This window comes from Cervus elaphus, chromosome 19 (genome assembly GCF_910594005.1).
Source record: "Cervus elaphus chromosome 19, mCerEla1.1, whole genome shotgun sequence".
NCBI lineage: Eukaryota > Metazoa > Chordata > Mammalia > Artiodactyla > Cervidae > Cervus > Cervus elaphus.
The window spans coordinates 53118654-53140000 of NC_057833.1; the positions used below are offsets into that span (position 1 = coordinate 53118654).

The 21347-nt window shown below is 36.3% G+C and overlaps 1 protein-coding gene and 1 non-coding gene across 2 annotated transcripts in view; one reads left to right on the plus strand and one right to left on the minus strand.

Annotated features, from left to right (window-relative positions):
- Positions 1-16823, plus strand: part of RABL3 (RAB, member of RAS oncogene family like 3) — a 37855-nt gene extending 21032 nt beyond the window's left edge. Inside the window, exons 3-8 of the mRNA XM_043874172.1 lie at positions 167-296; positions 4197-4311; positions 6664-6814; positions 11576-11647; positions 14893-14931; positions 15529-16823. Of these exons, the coding sequence (XP_043730107.1) occupies positions 167-296; positions 4197-4311; positions 6664-6814; positions 11576-11647; positions 14893-14931; positions 15529-15594 (573 nt within the window). The 3' untranslated portion in view covers positions 15595-16823. The remainder of the gene's footprint in view (positions 1-166; positions 297-4196; positions 4312-6663; positions 6815-11575; positions 11648-14892; positions 14932-15528) is intronic.
- On the minus strand, positions 10130-10201 carry TRNAC-ACA. Its single transcript has one exon. It is a non-coding gene; the product is annotated as a tRNA-Cys (tRNA).
- Positions 16824-21347: the final 4524 nt, after the last annotated feature.

The following is a 21347-nucleotide window of genomic DNA, read 5'->3' on the forward strand; positions in this document are numbered from 1 at the left end:
TAGAGTTGGAGTAGTAGAGAGAAGAAGCTGAAAAGACGGGAGGTGGTAATCAGAGTCAGAGGGCAAGCTGCTGATATGGAAAGGTCCAGTGCTTTAAGCTGGAATGAGGAGGCTTACCAGTTTTCTTAGTGGCTATAATAATTATTCTGATGGATTGATTTGTTAGGTTCATGACTACAAAGAAGGAACTCCAGAGGAGAAGACCTACTATATAGAACTGTGGGATGTTGGAGGCTCTGTGGGCAGTGCCAGCAGTGTGAAAAGCACAAGAGCAGTGTTCTACAACTCTGTAAATGGTAAAGCTTTTTTTATTTTTACCATATTTTAGTGGTCTCAGATCATCTGATGTGGAATGCGGACTCAGTTTAAGAAAGATATAGTATATTCACAGCTCTTAAATCTGCACAACGCATTCCAGTTTGTGTTTTCTAGATTCTGACTATGTATTTCAGAACATTAGATATTTGCTTTGTCTAGGTACTTCTGTTTACATTATTGTCATAATCTAAATATTGAGACATAAAATTGTATTTTAGGTACTCAACATAAAACATGGAACTTTCAAAACACTGTCCCCTGGGAGTGCTTGCTTTTGCTTTAGTCAACTGAGTATATACCATTAGGAGTCTCATGGTCTAAGTCAGATGTCACAGAGATACTGAGATTTCTTTTGTCTGCTCGTTAGAGGCCTATGTAATTATAAAAGCTACCTAAGGATGTTTTCAGGGGTGCAGAAATTTCATCCAGTTGTGTACAAATACCTGGAGCAGACTTCCAGATAGAATGTGTATGTAATGGGACATGATTGCAGTTCATAGAGTGCCTACTCTGTGTCAAGGAACTAAACTATAGGCACCTGTGATTTACCTGTGGTTGGTTTTTTTTTTTAATCTTTTTTAAATTCAGTTTTTACCTTTTTTTTTTTTACTGTGATGTATAATTTCAGCTTCTCTTTGATTGATGTACCAACAGATTTAGCATCTTACCCTTCCTTTCTGATAGATGCTTAGTTATTAATTGGGCTTCATTTATACTATACTTAGACCTCGTTCAATAATAGGTAAGCATTGTAATTATTCAGTACCATCTTCATTACTTATATTCCTCTTTCAATATCTTAGCTCCCATATCATAAGGTTTTTGTAGATGCTACAAAAAGTAGAGAAGGCTCTTGTCACTGGATACATACTATAGAATACAGGATGAGTTGTGTCAGTTGTATCAGACCTGTGTCACATTTAACTCAGAATTCTATCTGAAAGTGTCACAATGTAACTGAAGAAACAAAATATTCATAAATGAAACAAAATAGTTTAAGATGGTGACATTAATATATGATATCATAATACATGATAAAGTACATGATAATAGCATGTGTTAATAGAATATATAAGTGAAAAAACATATAAGACTGGTATAGTGTTAGGTGACTAATGTTAAAGAGCAGGAGAGAAAGAAATGAGGCCTGGTTTATTATATTGGTCAAACGACTTGTCAACATTGGCATCAATCTGATTTGGCAAAGAGAAGTTTGGATAAATGACACTTTTGCTGTTTGATCTTTTTGAGAAAGAATTAGGATAAAAATTATAAATAAATAATAAAGTTAAGGACTATTCAAACCCTAGAAACTTCATGGAATTCTGAGTTGTAAACTTAGTAAGTACTGAAGAAATCCATCTAAATCCATATTTATTTGGTTATCTTTTTTATACCTACTATCCATTAGTGATTTGTATCTTCCTTGAATATTATTGAAGTAATTTCATGTACGCTGTATTAGTTTTACAGGTAAAACTGAGATACATTCCTGCTTCTTAAAAAATAATCCCTGTTAGGAACAGTCTTAATAGGGAAATCACAGACACAGAAAACGAAATTATGATTACCAAAGAGAAAGGTGGGGAGGAATAAATTAGGAGTTTGGGATTAGCAGATACAAATACTACGTATAAAATAGATAAATAATAAGGTCCTACTGTATAGCACAGAAAACTATATTCAACATCTTGTAATAACCCTATAATGGAAAAGAATCTCATATATATATGTATAAATATATCTGAATCACTTTGCTGTACATTTGAAACTAACACAGTATTGTAAATCAATGATACTTTAATTTAAAAAAAAGAGAGAGAGAAATCAGTTTCTGAGTTCTTTGAGCCTACCTCTGGAAGATTTCTCTTGTTAGAAGCATACAAGGTTCTTTACTCAATCTACCATCCTTAGTTTTCTAAGAAACAGAGCATAAGGATCATTCCATTCAAATACACAGTCTGTTCTTAGCAATAACTTTCTTCTCTCAATATCCTACCTCTTCCCACTTGATGATTGAGGCTGATAATCCCTAAAGGAGACTTGTAAAGTGTCTCTCGCTTTCTGTTTTTAAAGATTTAGCACATGTTCTGATCAGCTGTCACCCTGACTTCTTTCCTTTGGGCCTCACTGTGTCCTTTCTAGCTCATAATCTACAAAGCATGGACTCTCAGCCCAAATGAAAGAAGGGACATAAGGAAAAGGGTGCTCAGTGCCCTTAAAAACTCAAAAGCCATAAATATAGATCCTCAAAACTTCTAATAACTCATTTAGGTCTTGGTAATTTTTTCACTCTCCCAGCCAAACCCACTCATATGTTGGTATTTATACCTAGGAAATAAGGAGAGGAGAAAGTATCTGCCATTCCTTTGCCCCGAAGTGACTTTATTCTGCTTTCCTCCAGTCTTTTACTGTCAGATTACTTGATTTCAAATCCCGGCTGCCCCACTTACCAGCCTCTCTGAGCCTATTTCCACATGTGTAAAATAAAGATAATAATTCTTATTTCATAGAACTGTTCTGAAAATCAAATTAGATGACACATGGAAAGCAAAATATGTAGTACATAAATACTGAATAAATATTAGCTATAATTTTTTTTTTTTTTTTTTTTAGCTATAATTTTTAATAGTAGCTCTTGATTCCTTTTTAAGTCTGTCCTTGTTTCCTTAATGCGTATTAGAGCCCCTCATTGAGGAAGGTAGAGTGAATGCAGTTGGACCGAGGGGCCAGTGTCAGATCTCTATTTGTTCCAGATGCCAGGAGAGATCCAGATTTAACTTGAGCCACCTGGAACTAGTCAACTATAACTTGTGCAAGCACCTTAGTTGTACAGTGTCTGTAAAACCTAGAGGAGCCAAATAATTCTAACTCTCATGCCCTTCTTTTTTCATATTTACATATCTTACATCTTGAAGATGGAAGAATCATCAGTTTCACATTCTCTCTTCACAGTAGAATCTGGGTAATATAGGAAAGAGTTGGGGTTTGTTTAAAAACATATAGTCTCTTGACTCTAAATTTCACTAGGCATTAAAACATTTCCTCTATTGTATATATTGTATCATAATTACCTGCTTTGCCTTTCTGTCTAGGATCTTAGCTGATTCTATTTAATTGTACTTCTCAACCTCATATTTTACAGTTTTTCTCCGTCTCTAGAAAGTCCATCTATTTTCTACTGTTCATACTTCTTAACTATCTTTTCCTGTCTCCTTGTGGCATATTTCTTTTGCTATGTTTTAACTAAATCTCTTACAGATTGAGCAAGCTTACATAGCTAGGCATTAATTCAGAGAACTAAATGATTAGACTTTTAAGTTGATTAGGTCCACGTAACCTTCAAGAAAACATCTTGTCAGCTAAAGAATAGCAGTTTGTATTAAATTAAATCAATACCACTTAAATAAATTTTTATTATTAAATATTTTAATGAGTGTAAATAATAGGTGTATGTATGGTGTCTATGACAGATGCATAGTGTAGAAAAATAATCTTTTTGAATGAATATAATTTCTTCTATACTTATAGTAATTTTGATTCTTTTTATTGATGAAGTAGTTCTTTAATTAGGACCAGGCAGAGTAGGCACTCATTAAGTGTTTAATGAAGGAAAAAAAAGACATTCTAAGAGCTTAATGAAATTTTTGTCAGCTCTTGTAGAATTTTTCTTAAAGTTATATAACTGACAAAGAAAAAACTTTAGTTAATTATTTTTGAATAATTATTTGCAAGAACTTACAGAGGAAATTTTTAAATAATCATGTCTGAGTTTGTTAGTCATACCAGAATGCATTCATTAAGCAATCTAATGCTTTGTCACTTGTGAAATGAAGAGGAAATGTTAAAATATTGACATTATTTTCTGATTATTTTAGGTATTATTTTAGTGCATGACTTAACAAATAAGAAGTCATCCCAAAACTTGTACCGTTGGTCATTGGAAGCTCTAAATAGGGATTTGGTGCCAACTGGAGTCTTGGTAACAAATGGGTAAGCCCAAATTGCTTCACAATTGGTTTGAAATGCTATAGCAGTCACAAGAATGTACCTTCCAAAATAATCATTTTGTAAGATGTTTGACTGACAAATATTTTCTCCCGGTCTGTAGTTTGTCTTTTCATTCTCTTAGCAGTATCTCTCACAAAACAATAATTTTTCATTTTGGTGAAGTCTAGTTTCTCTTTTTTTCCTTTATGTATTGTGTTTTGAGAATCATGTATAACAACTGTTTGCCTAATCTGTGTTTCTTTTAGAAGTTTTATAGTTTTTGGTTTCCTTCTAGATCTGTGATTCACTTTGAATTAGTTATAATGTTGTGAGGGTTTAGTTGAGGATGACTTGTGTATCTGAGTGTCACGTTCCAAATTATTTGTTTTTCTGAATTCTTATCTTCTCCAGAATGGTAGATAAATACAGTAGTCTGAAAGATGCAAGGTTTTTTTGTTTTTGCCAAAGTGGTATTGTACATATAATATGAAAACCTGGTTATCTGTCTCTTTTGATGTTATTATCAGGCTTATCCATTCATGATAAAATTCCTAATTTGTTTTTTACCTAATGATTTGAAAAGAAAAAAAGGATTTCAATACCAAATTTCAAATTGAATATAAGATTTAATGAAAGAAAATGAGCGAAAAGGAAAGCTAAAAAAAGAAATGAGAGAACAGATTGTGTGTGTATATATTTATATATATATTTCATATAACATATATGTTATGTTACATATATACAGTAAATATATGTATGTTAACTTGCAAAAGATTATGAAAGACTGCAAGTGACAAAAAAATATATGTGTCAAAGATGATGTTTGTTAAAATACATACAAATATTTGTATGTAAGCCAAAGTTAGAGTATGGGGCGGGGAGGTCCTAAAGGAGGACACTTTCAAAGCTTTATTCTCGGGACTTCCCTGGCAGTCTAGTAGCTAAGACTCCACACTCCCAATGCAGGGAACCCAAGGTTCAATCTCTGGTCAGGGAACTAGATCCTACATGCCTCAACTAAGAATTCGCACACTGCAACTAAAACTTGGTACAACCAAATAAATAAACATATACTTTTTTTTTTTAAGAACTTTATTCTCTAATAAAGCAATTTTCAGTTTTGGACCATGTCTCCTAAGTCAGCGTTGATGTTGGTAAGAAGAAACAAAAGCCTTGAACTCAAACTGTTATTGGTTTGATGCAGTAATTAGAATGATAACATTTTTATGAAATGGGAGGTAAAATAGTTCAAAACAATTGAGCTCCAAGGCTGAACAGTAATTGAGGCTCTGTAAGATTATTGTGAAGGGCAAAGAGATTTGGTAATTTTATACACACATATACACAAGATTTAGATTATTTAAAGAGAAAGAAAAGTAATGCCAAAAGAAGGAAAAAGCTGTGCTCACCTGGTTTATATTGGTTGGGTTATGAACTATTGATTTATTGACATAAGGTGTTGCAACCAGATTTTGCTGACTGTTATAAACTGAGCTTATACTATGTCAGAAATCAAAATCTGTTTTATTTCTCATACGTGAGTAGAATTTATATTAACTGAATAACATTGGGCTGTATGTTCCTTTCAGTAATAGAGTGACCCAGGGCCACCAACCCCAAGTGATTCTTACTGCCTGTTCTTTGTCTCCGTGGCTCTCATGTCAGGGCAGACAACTATTTGTTGCTTAATTCTTTCCTTTTACTAATTTTACATTTAAACTGTTTCCTGTTTCTTTCCCTTTCCATTTGTTGAATCCATCTTTCCCCAGGCAGTAGCATCAGCTATGGTTGATTTATTCCGGCCTTCAGCATTCCTATTTCTTATTTTCCTGAAATGATCTATTTTTCTTTGCTATTCACATGCAGAAATAAGTATGGTGGATGTAAAGCTTATGTGTACTCCAGAAGGTACCCAGAAGCTTGGCATTCCCCTCTGCCAAAGTCTTGACTGCGTGCTAGGTTCCTGGGTTTTCTGTCCACTGAGGTTTGAATCCACTCTTTATATCTCAGAAAAATTTCTGAGCTGTTAGCCTTAGAAGACAGAGTTTTAGGAGAAGTCAGTCAGCCTACTTTCATATATCTAGTGGGCTCTCAATTTATTCAAGTAGTCCATAAGACCCAGGGACAAATTTTGAGTAGCTGAATTAATAGTTGGAACTTGAAAGATGATGAAGACTGACTGAAAAATGAACAGGCATGTGTAAGAAATTGGGAGAAAAGTAGGTTTACAGGTGAAGGGTGAGCAAGAGTTAGTGAAGTATATGTAAAATAGTATAAGCTAGTTACATTTAAATATTACACATCTACATCAGAAAAGGTAAATTCTATTCACCTCTTCATTATTATTTATCACAGGGATTATGACCGGGAACAGTTTGCTGATAACCAAATCCCATTGTTGGTAATAGGGACTAAACTGGATCAGATTCATGAAAACAAGCGTCATGAAGTTTTAACTAGGACTGCTTTCCTGGCTGAGGATTTCAATGCAGAAGAGATCAACTTGGTGTGTATTTTCACTAATGAATGCTTTATTATCAGGAAAAGGCAAAACCAAAGACTTCACAAATTACATATTCACAGAAGAAGCTTTATATTTGAATCAGGCATTTGGGTTTTAGTCCAAACAGTAGTGAAGACTGGAGCCATACAGATTATGAGATGGGCACAGCCTCCTTGTGTGCTGATCTGTTGCAATGTTCAGACTTTGTTGTAATGTAAATCACGGCTTTTTCTTGAAAAGATCTTCAAAAATCACACCAAAATCAAAATAATTAAGATGACAAAGAGTGGTCACTGATACTGTGCGTTGTTTATTCTTGCTTTAGAAAAGCCTCTTAGCTTCTTAAACTAGAGAGTTTACCTTAAAGGGAAAACAAACATACAAATGAGAAAGTTACAAACTGTAAACTAGGAGTGCTTCATAAGCATTAGTTCATATATACTTATATATATTTATACCATGAATTGAGTCCCTTCTTGAGATATTTATGTCAATTAAAACTAGACTTTAAAAAGGCTAGGAAAGTTCTCATATAAGCCAGTTAGTGTTGCTGAGGGAATGATCCTGGCCAGCAGTTTCAGTCATGGTTTATATGTCATTGTTTACAAGTAGGATTTATGCAATATATCAGTGTACTGGTATTTCAGCCATGGTGATGCTGGTTTAATACAACTAAAGGCTAGCGTTAATTAAGCACTTATTGGTGCCAGGCACACTGTTTTAGTACTTTATGTACATTGTCTCACATGCATCATTGTCACATCAACCCTAGAAGATAGGTACTATAAGTATCTCCATTTTAAAAAATGAAGAAAGAAGGTAACGATAACCCTATATGTGAGACAGCAAAAGAGACACAGATGTGTAAAACAGTCTTTTGGACTCTGTGGGAGAGGGCGAGGGCAGGATGATATGGGAGAATGGCATTGAAACATGTAAACGATCATATGTGAAACAAATCACCAGTCCAGGTTTGATGCATGATACAGGGTGCTCAGGGCCGGTGCACTGGGATGACCCGGAGGGATGGGATGGGGAGGGAGGTGGGAGGGGGGTTCAGGATGGGGAGCACATGTACTCTCATGGCGGATTCAAGTCAATGTATGGCAAAACCAATACATGTTGTAAAGTAAAATAAATTAATTAATTAATTTAAAAAAATAAAAATGAAGACTAGAAGCAGAGAGGGGTAACTAAGCCAAGGTTACACAGGTGGAACCAGGTGCTCTAACTCCAGAGCCTGTGCTCTGCAATTAAACCTATTTTCCATTTAATTATCCTTCAACTAACATTTAGAATCTTGGATCTGAAAGAATTGTTAGAAATCATCTAGATCACCAAGTACCCAAACCTGACTGCATATTCATATTACCAACAGTATTTGTGAAAATTTTTGAATAAGTGCCCTACAACCGGAGCTTTTTATTCATAAGGTGTGACAGAAGGACCAGGACTCTGTAATTTTAACAAATGACTCAGGTGATTCTGATGCCCTTTTTCTGTGATTCAACATTGGTGAACGCTGCTAGGTTCAACCCCACCTCTACCCCCATAACTGAGTTAGCTTCTGCCTGACATTCCACTGTTTGTTTGGTTTTTTTTAACAATCTGCTTTACAGTGGAGGTGCTTTTTTTTCCTCAGCTGTCCGCATTATGTCCCAGGTAGTCAGGACTGGACCATCATAGTCCAAAGAATTCCTATTACATAGAATATATAATATCTTTCTTGAAGAAGTGCTGAGGTTACTTTTTTGAACATTGTTTCCAAAGGGAAATTTGCCATTCAATAGGCCTAATTTGTTCCAGCAATTACTTTTAATGTATTTTAGAATGTATCTGTTTCAGTAGCTGTGAGTTTCTATGACAATCACCTAGCTATATGCTTTTCCTGTTTTACTTGCAAAGGCAGGGCCATCTTTAATTGTTATCAAGATGTAAAGGTACTCAAATAGTGGTACTTGGGCACACGTGGTCTCCACAGTGTTCACATACAACATACTGAAAGCCTTCAATCAGCGTACACTGTCTAGAACACAGAAGAAACAACAAGAGGGTCTTGAGGATGCAGAGAAGAAAAAAATGAGGAGGAAAGTTAGATAAACTTTTCAAAAAGAGATAGCAGTCAAAAAGACTCAGCAAGTAAATATAAAGTCTCAAATAAAAACTGATTTAAACAGTATTAATGCTAACATCTTTGGTTCCTATATGAATTTACTTAACATTACTAAACAGTAAGAATTAACATAATTGTATACCTCAGAGATAGAATCAAAGCTATCTTGTGTTTGGGGTGGGGGAAGGCAAATTGTTTAAATTATAAACAGGGAGGCGATTACTTATTGTTTTAAATCCTGGTAGGCTTGTTGTGGGCTTCCCTCATAGCTCAGTCGGAAAAGAATCTGCCTGCAATGCAGGAGACCCAGATTTGATTCCTGGGCTGGGAAGATCCCCTGGAGAAGGAAATGGCAACCCACTCCAGTATTCTTGCCTGGAGAATCCCATGGACAGAGGAGCCTTGCAGGATACAGTCCATGGTCGCAAGAGTTGGACACAACTTAGCAACTAAATCACCACCAGGCTTATCATGTCTAGCACAAATTTTTCTCTGTTATGTGTTTACTTCAAAGTGATCATTCTGAAGCATCTTCCCTAGTTAAGATTTCTTTCTCAAGCTTAGGCAAGCATTTAGAGCTATTAGTTTTCAGGCTTTGCCCTTAGTCATGATCAGTAGCAGATAGTTTATAGTTCTTTGAGATCAAAAATTCTCATCCTAAAATTATAGGATTTCTCTAGCCTGGTCAACTTGAAATTGTTGAAGTAAGTTTTGGAGAGGTTTTGTTTTTTGTTTGATGTTTGATTTAATTTTTTTATTTCGTATTTTAGCTGTATGTGGAATCGTCTGAAGTCTTTTAACAGTCTGACGATTATGTAACCAATATCCCTTTTGTAAAACATATCTACTTAAGGTTTGTCTTTTATATGCCCCAGCTACTATATAAATGTTCAAACATTATTTCAAATACAGTGGATTACACAATATTTCAGTCTATTTAATCCGTATATGGAATTATCTTTTATTATGTTAAGTGCTTTTGTGTCTAAAAATTCCATCTGATGGCATTTTCTTGGAATGAAGAAAGAAGGAAACTAGTATTTCAGTACCTGCTATGTGCCGGAGATGCATTAAGAAAGTGAAGTCGCTCAGTCGTGTCTGACTCTTTGCGACCCCATGGACTGTAGCCTACCACACTCCTCTGTCCATGGGATTTTCCAGGCAAGAATACTGGGGTGGGTTGCCATTTCCTTCTCCAGGGGATCTTCCCTACCCAGGGATGGAACCTGGGTCTCCTGCATTGTAGGCAGACGCTTTACCATCTGAGCCACCAGGGAAGTCCTAGACATGCATTATCTCCTTTAATTTTCACAAAAATCCTATGAGATGAGTATTGCCATCCCCATTTCACAAATTAGTAAGCTTAACTTTAAAGGTTTTGTAACCTAACCAATGTCACACAATCTAGAGATACTGGGATAGATACTCAGGTTCAGAGCCTGCTGGCTTCTGAGACCTCTGATTTTTCTTTTACTCTACAATCTTTGAAAAGTTATTGTAGTCTCTTTTTTTCTTTTGAGGTTTTGGAAAATGTATTTTAGCTTCTAACCAAAATTTAAAACGTGAGCCTTGAAATGTTGTATATTGGTAAAATAGATGATTGTTATAAAATATATTGGAAAGGAATCATGTGGGTATTTATCAGAATAAATTACAAATAAATTACAGTCGGAATAAATCCAACAATAATTAGGTCCCAAGGAACACAGATGATTTATAACTGAAAAATTAAATACTGTCCTGGCAAAGAAGCCTGTATCATATCCCCATGGTTGGGTTTTAAGTGGCATTTGAGATAAAAATCGCAGTAATCAGTCTCTTGAAGTGGCAAGTCAGTATTGACAAGCGAAGGCAATTCAACATTGGATTTCCAGGAAAAGGATAGTAAACCACTTAAGGTCTTTACTAATCATTGGAATGTACTATCATTATACTATTTCAGATTATTTTGTCTTTTCAGAGCCCCATTTTCTCTTCTTTATTCTAGTAATATCTGTTGTTTCTTATTTAATTACTATTAAAAATAATAATGGTATTTTAAAATAAACTTATTATCTGTTGTTTATTACTATCACAGTATATCTCTTGTTTACTGTTATCTCTACGGCCCACCACGGATGTGGCGCCTGCATTCAGTGAGTGAGGCGCCCCGGCAACTGCTCTGTTTTCTTCTCCTGTTACTCCTTTACTCCTTATTTTCATGCTTCCTACTCTTCCCAAGAACTTCAGAGTACTTAAGTTAGATGAGTACTGGTAAATAACTAGTATTAAATAGTGAAGTGTTATTTATTTTTGATAGCTCTGTTTCTGCTTTTCAAGGTAAATACAGGTAAGTCACGTAAGTAGTATCTTAGTTTTGTTGTTAGTAAGACATTACCAATCTTGTCTTCCTTTATGAAGTTATTTGATGATGAATACATTGGTTCAGTGTCCTCTAAAATTGCCTAAATAACAAAGAGTAAGTGGCCTTGTCTTCCTTTAGCACTTTCCTTTTTGCTCTGTGTATCATAATTTGAAAAATTACTTGAATGTTTTATGAGAGTATGATGCCTAATGTTTTATTATAGAAATGTGCAAGAGGAACAGTAATGACTAACAAAAAGCTTATGTTTCCCAGCGTTTAATTGTGGATCTTATGTTTTATCTCCTAGGATTGCACAAATCCACGGTACTTAGCTGCAGGTTCTTCCAATGCTGTCAAGCTCAGTAGGTTTTTTGATAAGGTAATGGCTTCAATTAAGTTATTTTTAAACTTAATTTATGTACCATGAGAGTTTAAATTCTTTGCAGAATGCTTTGTCTTTTTATTCCTTCATCCTGAACTTCACAGCTTGAATAATACTTGTTTTGAGCTCTCTTATCTGTTTGTATAATTGCTCAATTTCCTGCTGATGTGTTTATTCTATCCCCAGTGTTCTCTAAGCAAAGGATGAAACCTACCAGATTCAAATAGTTGTTTTTTTTAAGATACCTAATTCCCTCCTTAAAACAATTTATGTTTCCATATTTTCTAGCTCTTTTTGTACTCATTCACTACCCCGAAGCCCCCATAAAATGCACTAAACTGAGGAGATTCTACTTAAAGTCCTGAGTTATTTTGCTCACCCAGCTACTATTATTCTCCCACATAAATGTTACTATTACTTTTAAGGCTATGTCATCTTCTTGATTCCCTAATTTTCCCTATCAGAAACCTTTGCATTCCAGTTATTGACTCTTACCAGCATCATCTTGTTGTCCTGAACTGGAATGAAAATGTAGAATGATTCAGCATACTGGTAAATTAGAGCACTGTTTGTCTTTCCTTCACAAGGCCATGTCTCTGCATTGTATATAATATTGATCAAGTTAAACTGTTCACCCAATGTTGACATTGTGCAGTAAAGTGAAATAGGATGTATTTCTGTATTATTATTGAAAAAAGATTAATTTCTGTATTATATTTCCTTTATAAGTAAATTTCCCAAGAAAAAAATTCCCTCCTCATAGCTCTGTCTTATGAGTCTTTTTTCTTTTAGCTATTTAGAGATCTAAATATTTGGCTCTTTTGTCTAGTAGGTCAACATAAGATAGGCCCCACAGCTCATCCCTGTTTAAAATTAGACCACTGGGAAATTTTTGCTTCATTGCATAAACTCCCAACTGGTGTGTGGCAGAAAAGGTACAGGTGTACTGAGATGGTGATCCCTTCAGTTCTCAGAGCAGCCAAGGCCCCTGGGCTGGCTCTACCATTTACCCCATGTCACACACACATATTAGTATTCTCTAAATGTGCCATGACTGAAAAAAAATGGTAGGAAGCACTGCAAGGAACCAAATTTTCTTTCCACATTGTTTTCACAGTTAAAACATATGAGTTCCTATTTGGTTTAGATCCATGATCACCATGGTGACTCAGACAGTAAAGAATCCACCTGCCAATGCAGGAGACCCAGGCCCAATCCCTGGGTTGGGAAGATCCCCTGGAGAAGGGAATGGCTACCCACTCCAGTATTCTTGCCTAGAGAATTCTGTGGACAAAGGATCCTGGTGGGCTAGAGTCCATGGAATCAAGAGTCAGACACAACTGAGTGACCAGCATATACCATCTGTGTCCCCTAGGAACATCTTATATTCATAGATCTGTGTCTGACATGGAAAGATCCCATAATATATTGTCTTAAATTTAAATAATTTGTTAATTTTATTTTTTACTTAAAAAAATTTTTTTTCTACTTTCTGGCCATACCTCATGGATGTGGGATCTTACTTCCCCCACCAGGGATCGAACCCGTGGCCCCTGCAGTGGAAGCACAGAGTCTTAACCTCTGAGCCTCCAGGGAAGTTGCTTAAATCATTTATTAATTTTAAAATTAAAAAAATAAAATGTGATAAGTTATATCCCAGAAAAACAATGGATTATAGGCCAGTGTGATTCAAGTTGTCAGGCAAAGCTTTGCTTAAAAGAAAGACATTGGAGGGAACTTAGTTGGTTTTAAGAAGAGAGCAAGGTTTGATAGGAGAATAATAACACAAGTTGAGGGCAGGGAATTGTGAGCAAAAGGGAAAAGTAACTTCTCTTTTGGTTTCCTAAATCACAACAAAAGGTAGGTGGATTAAGAGGTTGGCCAGACCTCCAGATTGCGGTGGTTGGCTGAAAGCAAGGAACCTGGCAGCTAAATTTAACCCAGTTTTCTCTGCATCTTATCTTCCAGAATTTACAGGATTTCTTTTCCAAGAGGGTATCTAATCCTTTTCCACACTCCCTTCACTAGTAGTAATTCCTCTCCACTCTAGAGTAATAGAATTTTCCTGTCCTACCCTGGAGAGGAGAAAGAGAATCAGTTCTGTCATAGTTTTTGTAGGGTCAGGTATTTTAGATGTATACTAATCACTAACCAGCTTTTCTGCCTTTGAGGCCAGTGAATGCAGCCTTACCCTGAGTCTCTTGTGGCTAAAAGTAACTGAGCCATAGTCTTGAAGATAAAAAGAATCCAGGTGAGATGGCTGTCAGGCCAGTGGAAGCAAGCTGGTACAGGCCTGGAAGAAGACACTCTGCTTTATTCAGAAGAAATTCCTAGCTTCATAATTCTAGACTCTAATCTCTTAATCTCCAAATAATCTGTATTCTAATCTGCTGACCTTTTCTTAATCACAACAGCTCTGTGTAAAGAAAATAATACTGTCTCTGGTGACATTGCAGTTTCTCAAGTGTTAATCATGTAGACATGTGGTACTCTTAAATTCATTATATAAAGGCGTATGTTTTGAAGGCTTCTTTTCAGTAATAGTGATGGATTTTGCCTTATTTCTCCCATTGACCAAATACAAACAGTTCTGAAAGTAATGAATTATGGGTGCAGATTAAGTCCATAAGAAGTTAATTGACCGATTTTGATATTGTGTCATCTGTCTCCATTAAGGACCTACAGACTTTACAACTGTGGTTACTGGAGGGATATGGCAGTTGACTACGTTATACAGACAGAGACCTCTTTAAAGAATAGTTGTGCTATTGTAGTAGCAAAAATGCTTTGCTTTTTTTTTTAATTTGTTTTTTAATTGGAGGATATTGCTTTAGACTGTTGTGTTGGTTTCTGCCATACAGCAGATTGAATTATCTTATGGATTCTGTCTGGTGTCTTTTGGGGCTGACTGCTAGAGAGTTTTGAACCAAATTTGCAGCCAAATTTCCAGATTTACACTGGGAATTGCATGAGATCTCATGTCATTTTCTCTCGTTATTTAGTCGTTTTTGTTTGTTCATTTATTTTTTGACCTAATGTTAATGCTTTCTGGAACTAGAGACAGACTTTTATAAAGATACTTCCACAATCCTGACCCCCCTAGCACCAGACTTAACTCGGTGTAGTAGACGTCTGTAGACTCTTGACTTGGGTGTACTCCTTTTAGTGCCATCGGTGGTCAGCGTGCTTACTGCTTTTTCAAGGTATACATGCTAAGCCCTTGATATCTTTGTTTCTAACAGGTCATAGAGAAGAGATACTTTTTAAGAGATGGTAATCAGGTCTGTATCTATCTTTTTTGATAAAATGATTTCTTGAATTTGTGGAAAGGTTTGATTGATCTGAAATTAACTTCCAAATTCATTTTTTAGTTTTTTTTTTTCAAGAAGTTAGGGTGACGGGGGAGTACTTTGCAGGCCCAACCAACTGACTTTCTTCTGTCTTCTTAAATACAGAAGAAAAACTCAGATCAAGGGAAAATAAGGGTCTTAGAAACAAGAAGAATCCAGAGATAAAGTTACATTATAAAATAATAGGAAATAATTTGCTTGAGACTGCAAAGGTACATATCCATAGTCTATCACAATGCAAATAATTCATATGAAAGTCCAGCAGGTGAGTATTGTGAGTTTCACCTTCATCCTGTCTGATTTAGATGACACTATCACCAATTGCTTGGCAAATGTTTTTCATTTTAGTAGAATTTATTTTTATTATTTAATCTGCTGTGATTTTCTGAGTAAAACCTCAAAAAGAGAGTTAAGAACAACAGCCTAATAATATACAGAAACAAAAAATAAGGAAAACAGTTTAAAAGCTATTAGCATTTGAACTCTGCCTGTTTTGAGTCCTAACATGATTCTCTTTCTTGCCTGCAGATTCCAGGCTTTCCTGATCGAAAAAGGTTTGGGGGAGGAACATTAAAGAGCTTACATTATGACTGAATTACACTCATCCTTTGGAAGAGTGAGCAAGCGGTGGCAGTTTTTCACAGCTTTCTTCTTGCTGTGTCGTTTATTAATGTCTCAACCTTTTAATGAAATCATCTTAAAATGCCACCCTTCAGCCTCACCCTTTAATGGAAAACTGAAAGGAAGTAACAGCGTGGGAGGTCCAGACTTTGTCCTCATTCTCTCTATTCTTCACCTTTCTGTCCCTGTTTATAGATTATATAAAAACCTTGTGGAAATATGAGATGTCAAAATGATGCAGTAAATGAGCAGTGACAGAATGCTGCAGAGAAAATTTACTCTTGCCTAGAACTGGAGGATTTTTATGGGTCTGTAATTTTCCCACACTCATTGCTGAAGGCTTAATTAAGTACTTCAGAAATGTATCTCCGTTGTTTTGCCTTCTGAGGGGAAAGGTTATGTTAACCAGCCCTGAGTTGTCCACCCCAAACAATCTCTGTCATTTTCAAAGAAGCAAAATGGTATTATTTAATTGTCTCCACCTTCATCACACACACAAGGATGCCTAATAATAGCAACCCTTGTCTCTCTCTCTTCTCTTTTGCAAATGGCTCAGTGGCTGGAAGAGGCAAACTAATAGCTGGAGTTAAATATAAATAGATTAATAATACATAGAGAACAGCAATACCAGTAAAGAAGAATTCTGCAAGAAATTGACAGCTCACTAAATCCTTCACTCTTTAGGTTACAGCTGTCTGCACCCTCTTACTGTTTTCTGTTTGGAAAAAGGCAGGGTGAAATCTAAGACCTGCACAAGGGCAGTAAGAGGGATTTACACCCTCTTCAGTTTTTATTTTTATTTTTGAAGGAAAAGTCAACTCCTAAAATGTCCCTTAACTATAGTCCATAAACTAAGAATATTATTCTTTGTGTTAACAATGCATTTATGGAGAGAAGTAAAAATAAGTTCCACAGCAACACATTTACATGAATTATGGACTAGGATTCTTGAATTTCATAATCTAAAATTTTTGGGGGCGGTGTGTGTGTATATGCATAACTGTTCATCGTTACTTTTTTTACCCATCGTTTTTGCTTGTATAATTCCCTTTGCCCCAGTTCTTTATTAATATATAAACCTGTTTTGCAAAAATTGTAATTTGCTGCCTTATTCAACAACACCTTTTCACACATATTCTCCCTCTAGCTTTGCTGTAAGACTCCACACTCCTGATTTTGCTCCATATTAAAGTATAATAATAATATAATACACAGTTTCAGCTTCTCCTTTTAAAACTAGGAAAAAAACACTAAATTCTCTTTCTGTTCCATACTCTGGAAGTCAAGGTGTGCTGAAAATGGATATCAAAATCACAATGTTAGAGAGTGCTTTTAGAACGGCAGTTTTGGGGATTGAGAAAGGATTTGAAAGCACTTTTCATCAGCTAGAATATTCTCCAGTCTTTCTTCACATCCTCCCCCACAAGAGTTAGCCCTGATTTCTTTTTTGACGTAGAGGAGAGCTATGTAAATCAGGATCTGTATGTGGAATTTGGCACAAGTATGTTGTGACAAAGGCTGTGCAGTTAGGAAGTAGAAACCAAATGCATACACACAGACCTAAACCAACTGAAGTTCTCTGTGTTCCTTTTTTAAAAAATAAATCAATAGCCCTTTCTTCCTCTTTGTTTCCCTTAATTAAGAAAAAGATCTATTCCAATTTCTGTATTTTCTCCCTTATTGAAAAATAACCCATCCCTGATGGCTTCAGGGTCAACTTTGAAAAATTAACAGTACTCCACTCCATTTCTTCTTGCTGTCAGGCTTGACTCCTGAATTATAGTTTTCTAAGGAAAAATAATTTTTAATACTCTACAGTAAGTTTGTTGCAGTATAAGTAGCAGCAAAATAAGGTTGTTTGCCAAAATGAATGTTATTAGCCAGAGTTCAAAAAGAATCTTTTGAAGCATAATTTTTGCCAAGACTTCCTGAGACCTGCTCATAAAATTTGCTTTTAGGTAATAAACAAGTGTAAACACCAAATACTTTCTTAGAAGTGTTAATTAAATCTTCAATTTTCTTGCTTTCTTGATGGAACAAATTGCTAGCAATAGAGAAAGTTTTTTGTTTTCCCCTGTAGTGATTCGGATGTCTAACCAGTGTTCTTACTCACTGTGGAGGCAACCAGATACAAAAATATCTGTCCATTCATCTGTCCCTCAGGTTGCTTGGTTTGCAACCCAGCTAAGGATATGGGTTGGTTTTTCTACTTTAGTGCTCTAAGGAAAGAGCTGCTCCCAAAGGGGTTGATCTATATCAGCTTTATTCAGGTTCTCAGAAGTCCCTGAACTTGAGGCATCTTTGATATAATCCAGGTGCCTTGACACTGCTGTTTTTCTATCCATTCTGAAAATGGACTTAATAGAACTGATGTGTTAGGCTGGGTTGTCAGACTGAGGTAGAGTTCCTAACCGGCCTCTATGATCAGAGGTTTTGAGTCTTGATTTCAATAGTGTGTGCTTTAGCACCCAGCCCAGGTAGGGCCTTGTATGTGTATCTAAATGCTGGTTTAAAGCACAGGTAGCAACTGTTTTGAGAAGTTTGACGGTCTAACAGGATGTCTGCATTGATTTAATATCTGTTAAAATTCAAAGGAGGATACCCTTTGCGGGGAGGAGGAGAAGGAAATAAAAAATTCATTTCTCCCTAATCCCAAAACTGAGTTAAATTACTGTGGTAGGAGAGGAAGGGTTGCAGGAAGCCTAGTCCTGGGAGAACCCTGAACCTCACATATTACCCAGTATGTTGGCCTGATGCAGAATTGGGAGTTGGAGCCTACCAGGGCTGCTCCATAGAGTAGGAAAGAGATCCAACTTTGAGTTACAGTTAATTAGCACCTTCATTTAAGAACTCAAAGAAATGACTTTCAAACTCAAAAATGCATGAAAGTCCTCTGAAGTGTTTATTTAAAATGCAAAGACTGAAATTTCTTTTGCCCCCTTCACTCAATTCTATGTATTGGGTTGGCCAAAAAGTCTCTTTGGTTTTTCCCATGAAGTCTTACGGAAAAAGCAGAATGAGCTTTTTGGCCAACCCTATTATATGACATAGGGCCGGGATTTTGTATTTTTAACAGGCAAACTAGGTGATTTTAATGCAGGTAGTTCAGAATCCAGCCTTTGAAAAAAACAAATTCATATCTAAAAACAGTAAGGAATACATGGATTATAGACTTTAATGGCACCAGTTTTGCAGAGTTCATCAAAGTTCATGTTTGGGTTCCTCTGCACAATCACCCTGTAATGAACAGAGCCATGCCCCCCTCTCAAGACTATACACACCACAGCAATTGTAACCAGATTGTCACATCCTTTGTTCACAAAACAGGAGATATTTGTCTTGATGTACTACTACCCATTTTTATTACTACTACTTTCTACCTTCAGGGTGTATCTATTTCTAATAAAATACCATGTCATCTTATACATAGCCCCTCTCTTATACCATATTTGTTTTCTCAGCTGGATAACCACTAAGGTTTACCAAGGTCATCAGTAAGTCATGGTGGAGAGTGAAACCCTTAAACTTCAACAAAGATCTAAAATCTTGCTCAGTACCATCAAATAGATCAGCTAATCTATCAGTTTCATTTTCTTCTTGGAGGCATCAGTTCTGATGTCCTCCATCCTCTAATTCAGGGGTCCCCAACCTCTGGGATCTGAGGCCTGATTATCTGAGGTGGAGCTGATGTAATAATAATAGAAATAAAGTGCACAATAAATGTAATGCTCTTGGATCATCCCAAAGCCATCCCCCCGCCTCATTCGTGGGAAGACTGTCTTCCACAATACTGGTCCCTGGTGCCAAAAAGGTTGGGGACCACTGCTGTAACTGCATTCTGGAGTGACTGCTCTCTAGGCGTGCCGCTCATCCTTCTCGCTACCCTGTGACAATCCCTAGCTTCCTGGATGCAGTGTTTTCCACTTACTTGGTGTGGATCAGTGGTCTTCCAACTGAGATGTGTGCATGTATCTCTTCCAAGAGGTACAAAGGCACAAATAGTTTAAGGGGATCATTTTCCAGGTCATTAATTCCCATATGAATGTATCTTTATTAACAGTACTTGTGAAGCAGCTCAATGCTGGTTCTTACTTCCTACCTCTACATTCACAATTGCCCTTTTCCCACTATAGAAAAGGAGCATCTCCCTAGTAGTGCAATAGAAATACGGCTTATTGCCCCAGGGTATAAATATCTTCAGGATGCCAACAAAGGGGCATTTCTAAATACCAGTTTTATTTAAGGATTTTGTCTGTTCCACTCCTCACAATTACAAAAAAAAAAAAAAAATGCAGAGCTCGTAAGGAATAGCTCCTGAGGACAAAGCAAAGAGCTTTCATAGGAAACATCCGTGGCTATATGGCACTTTCTTTCATGTCAAGACTTACCATGAAAGAAATCTATCAAAATATGGAAGTAACATTTTTATCAAAAATAATTATATAGGCAAAGTATATATAATTAACATTTTTATTTTCCTAACCCTTTCTGAGTAAATGAGTTAGACAAAGCACCTCCAAGTGAAAAGGTGACAGTTAACAGTAATGGTTCCAATAACGGTAACAAAGCTGATCCAAATCAGGTTTCCAATTATTTGCTTACAATAAAATTAACCTCGTTGAGTTGTTAACTGATAAGTCATTAAAATAATATTTAATGGTAGATCAGTGTGTGATTTTTGGTGTTTAATTCAGAAGGAATTTCAGTGATATAAAAAATCCCTTCCATTCATAACCACTTATTTATGCGAACAAATTTTCTCAACATTTATGTCTGTAAAAGCAAGAACTAGGATTAAAAGATGTGGAATCCTGTGTCTTTCTAGAAATAAGAATTATGAATTCATGAATATATAAATTAAGGTGGGAGGGAGCCATTTACCTCATTAAAAGAAGCATTTCCAGAAAGACTTTATCTTTTATATTTAATAAGTATTTATCAAAATGTATAGTATTTATGGAACACTGTCCTAGAGAAGAATCCTCCAGGGTCCTGTCTGGAGGGTAAGACAATTGCTGGTAGCATTCTGGAAGTGCAGTCAGAGAAGGAAAGTGGAGATTTCATCATCACTACACTTGGTTTTGGTCCTTCTCCCCACTCCCTGGTGTGTTTGAGTCCAGAGCTTCTGCAGAGAGTAAGCCTATCTTGTGCCAGAATTCAGAGGTGGCATATATCTGCTGTCTCCAATTCCTGGTCCTTTTCAAATTCTTCACTTCACCTGCTCCCCACATCCATTCACTGGATCCCTCTCCCTCTGCCTGGTTTTTAGCATCTTTATTATTGCTCGCCACTTGGATACTGTGATTCTTCTCTGGTCCAGTATATGACTGCCTTACCCAGTATATTGTGTGCCTTACACACAACCTGCTTCTTCCACTGGGTGTCTTTGAATGTTAATCACCCTGCCTCTTTCCCTTGCTTTAAACATCTGTCCAAACTCCCCTTTCTGAAAGACTTCCCTCACTAGACTCCACTCTATTCCATCAGTGCACTAAAAATAGGTTTTTGAATGCACTGCACTTCTCTTTGTACACAATCCTCCCTCGATCCATCCCTTACTGTATGTGACTTGGCTCAGCTATTGCCTCCTCAGGAAGCCTTCCCTGTCCTGCTAGTCAGAGCTCTGCAGTCTCTAATCCCTCCCATAACACCATAGACTCTTCTTCCTTGTCACAGGAAGAGTTCAGGCACCCCATTGTAATGGCCCATTTATTGGTCAATCTCCA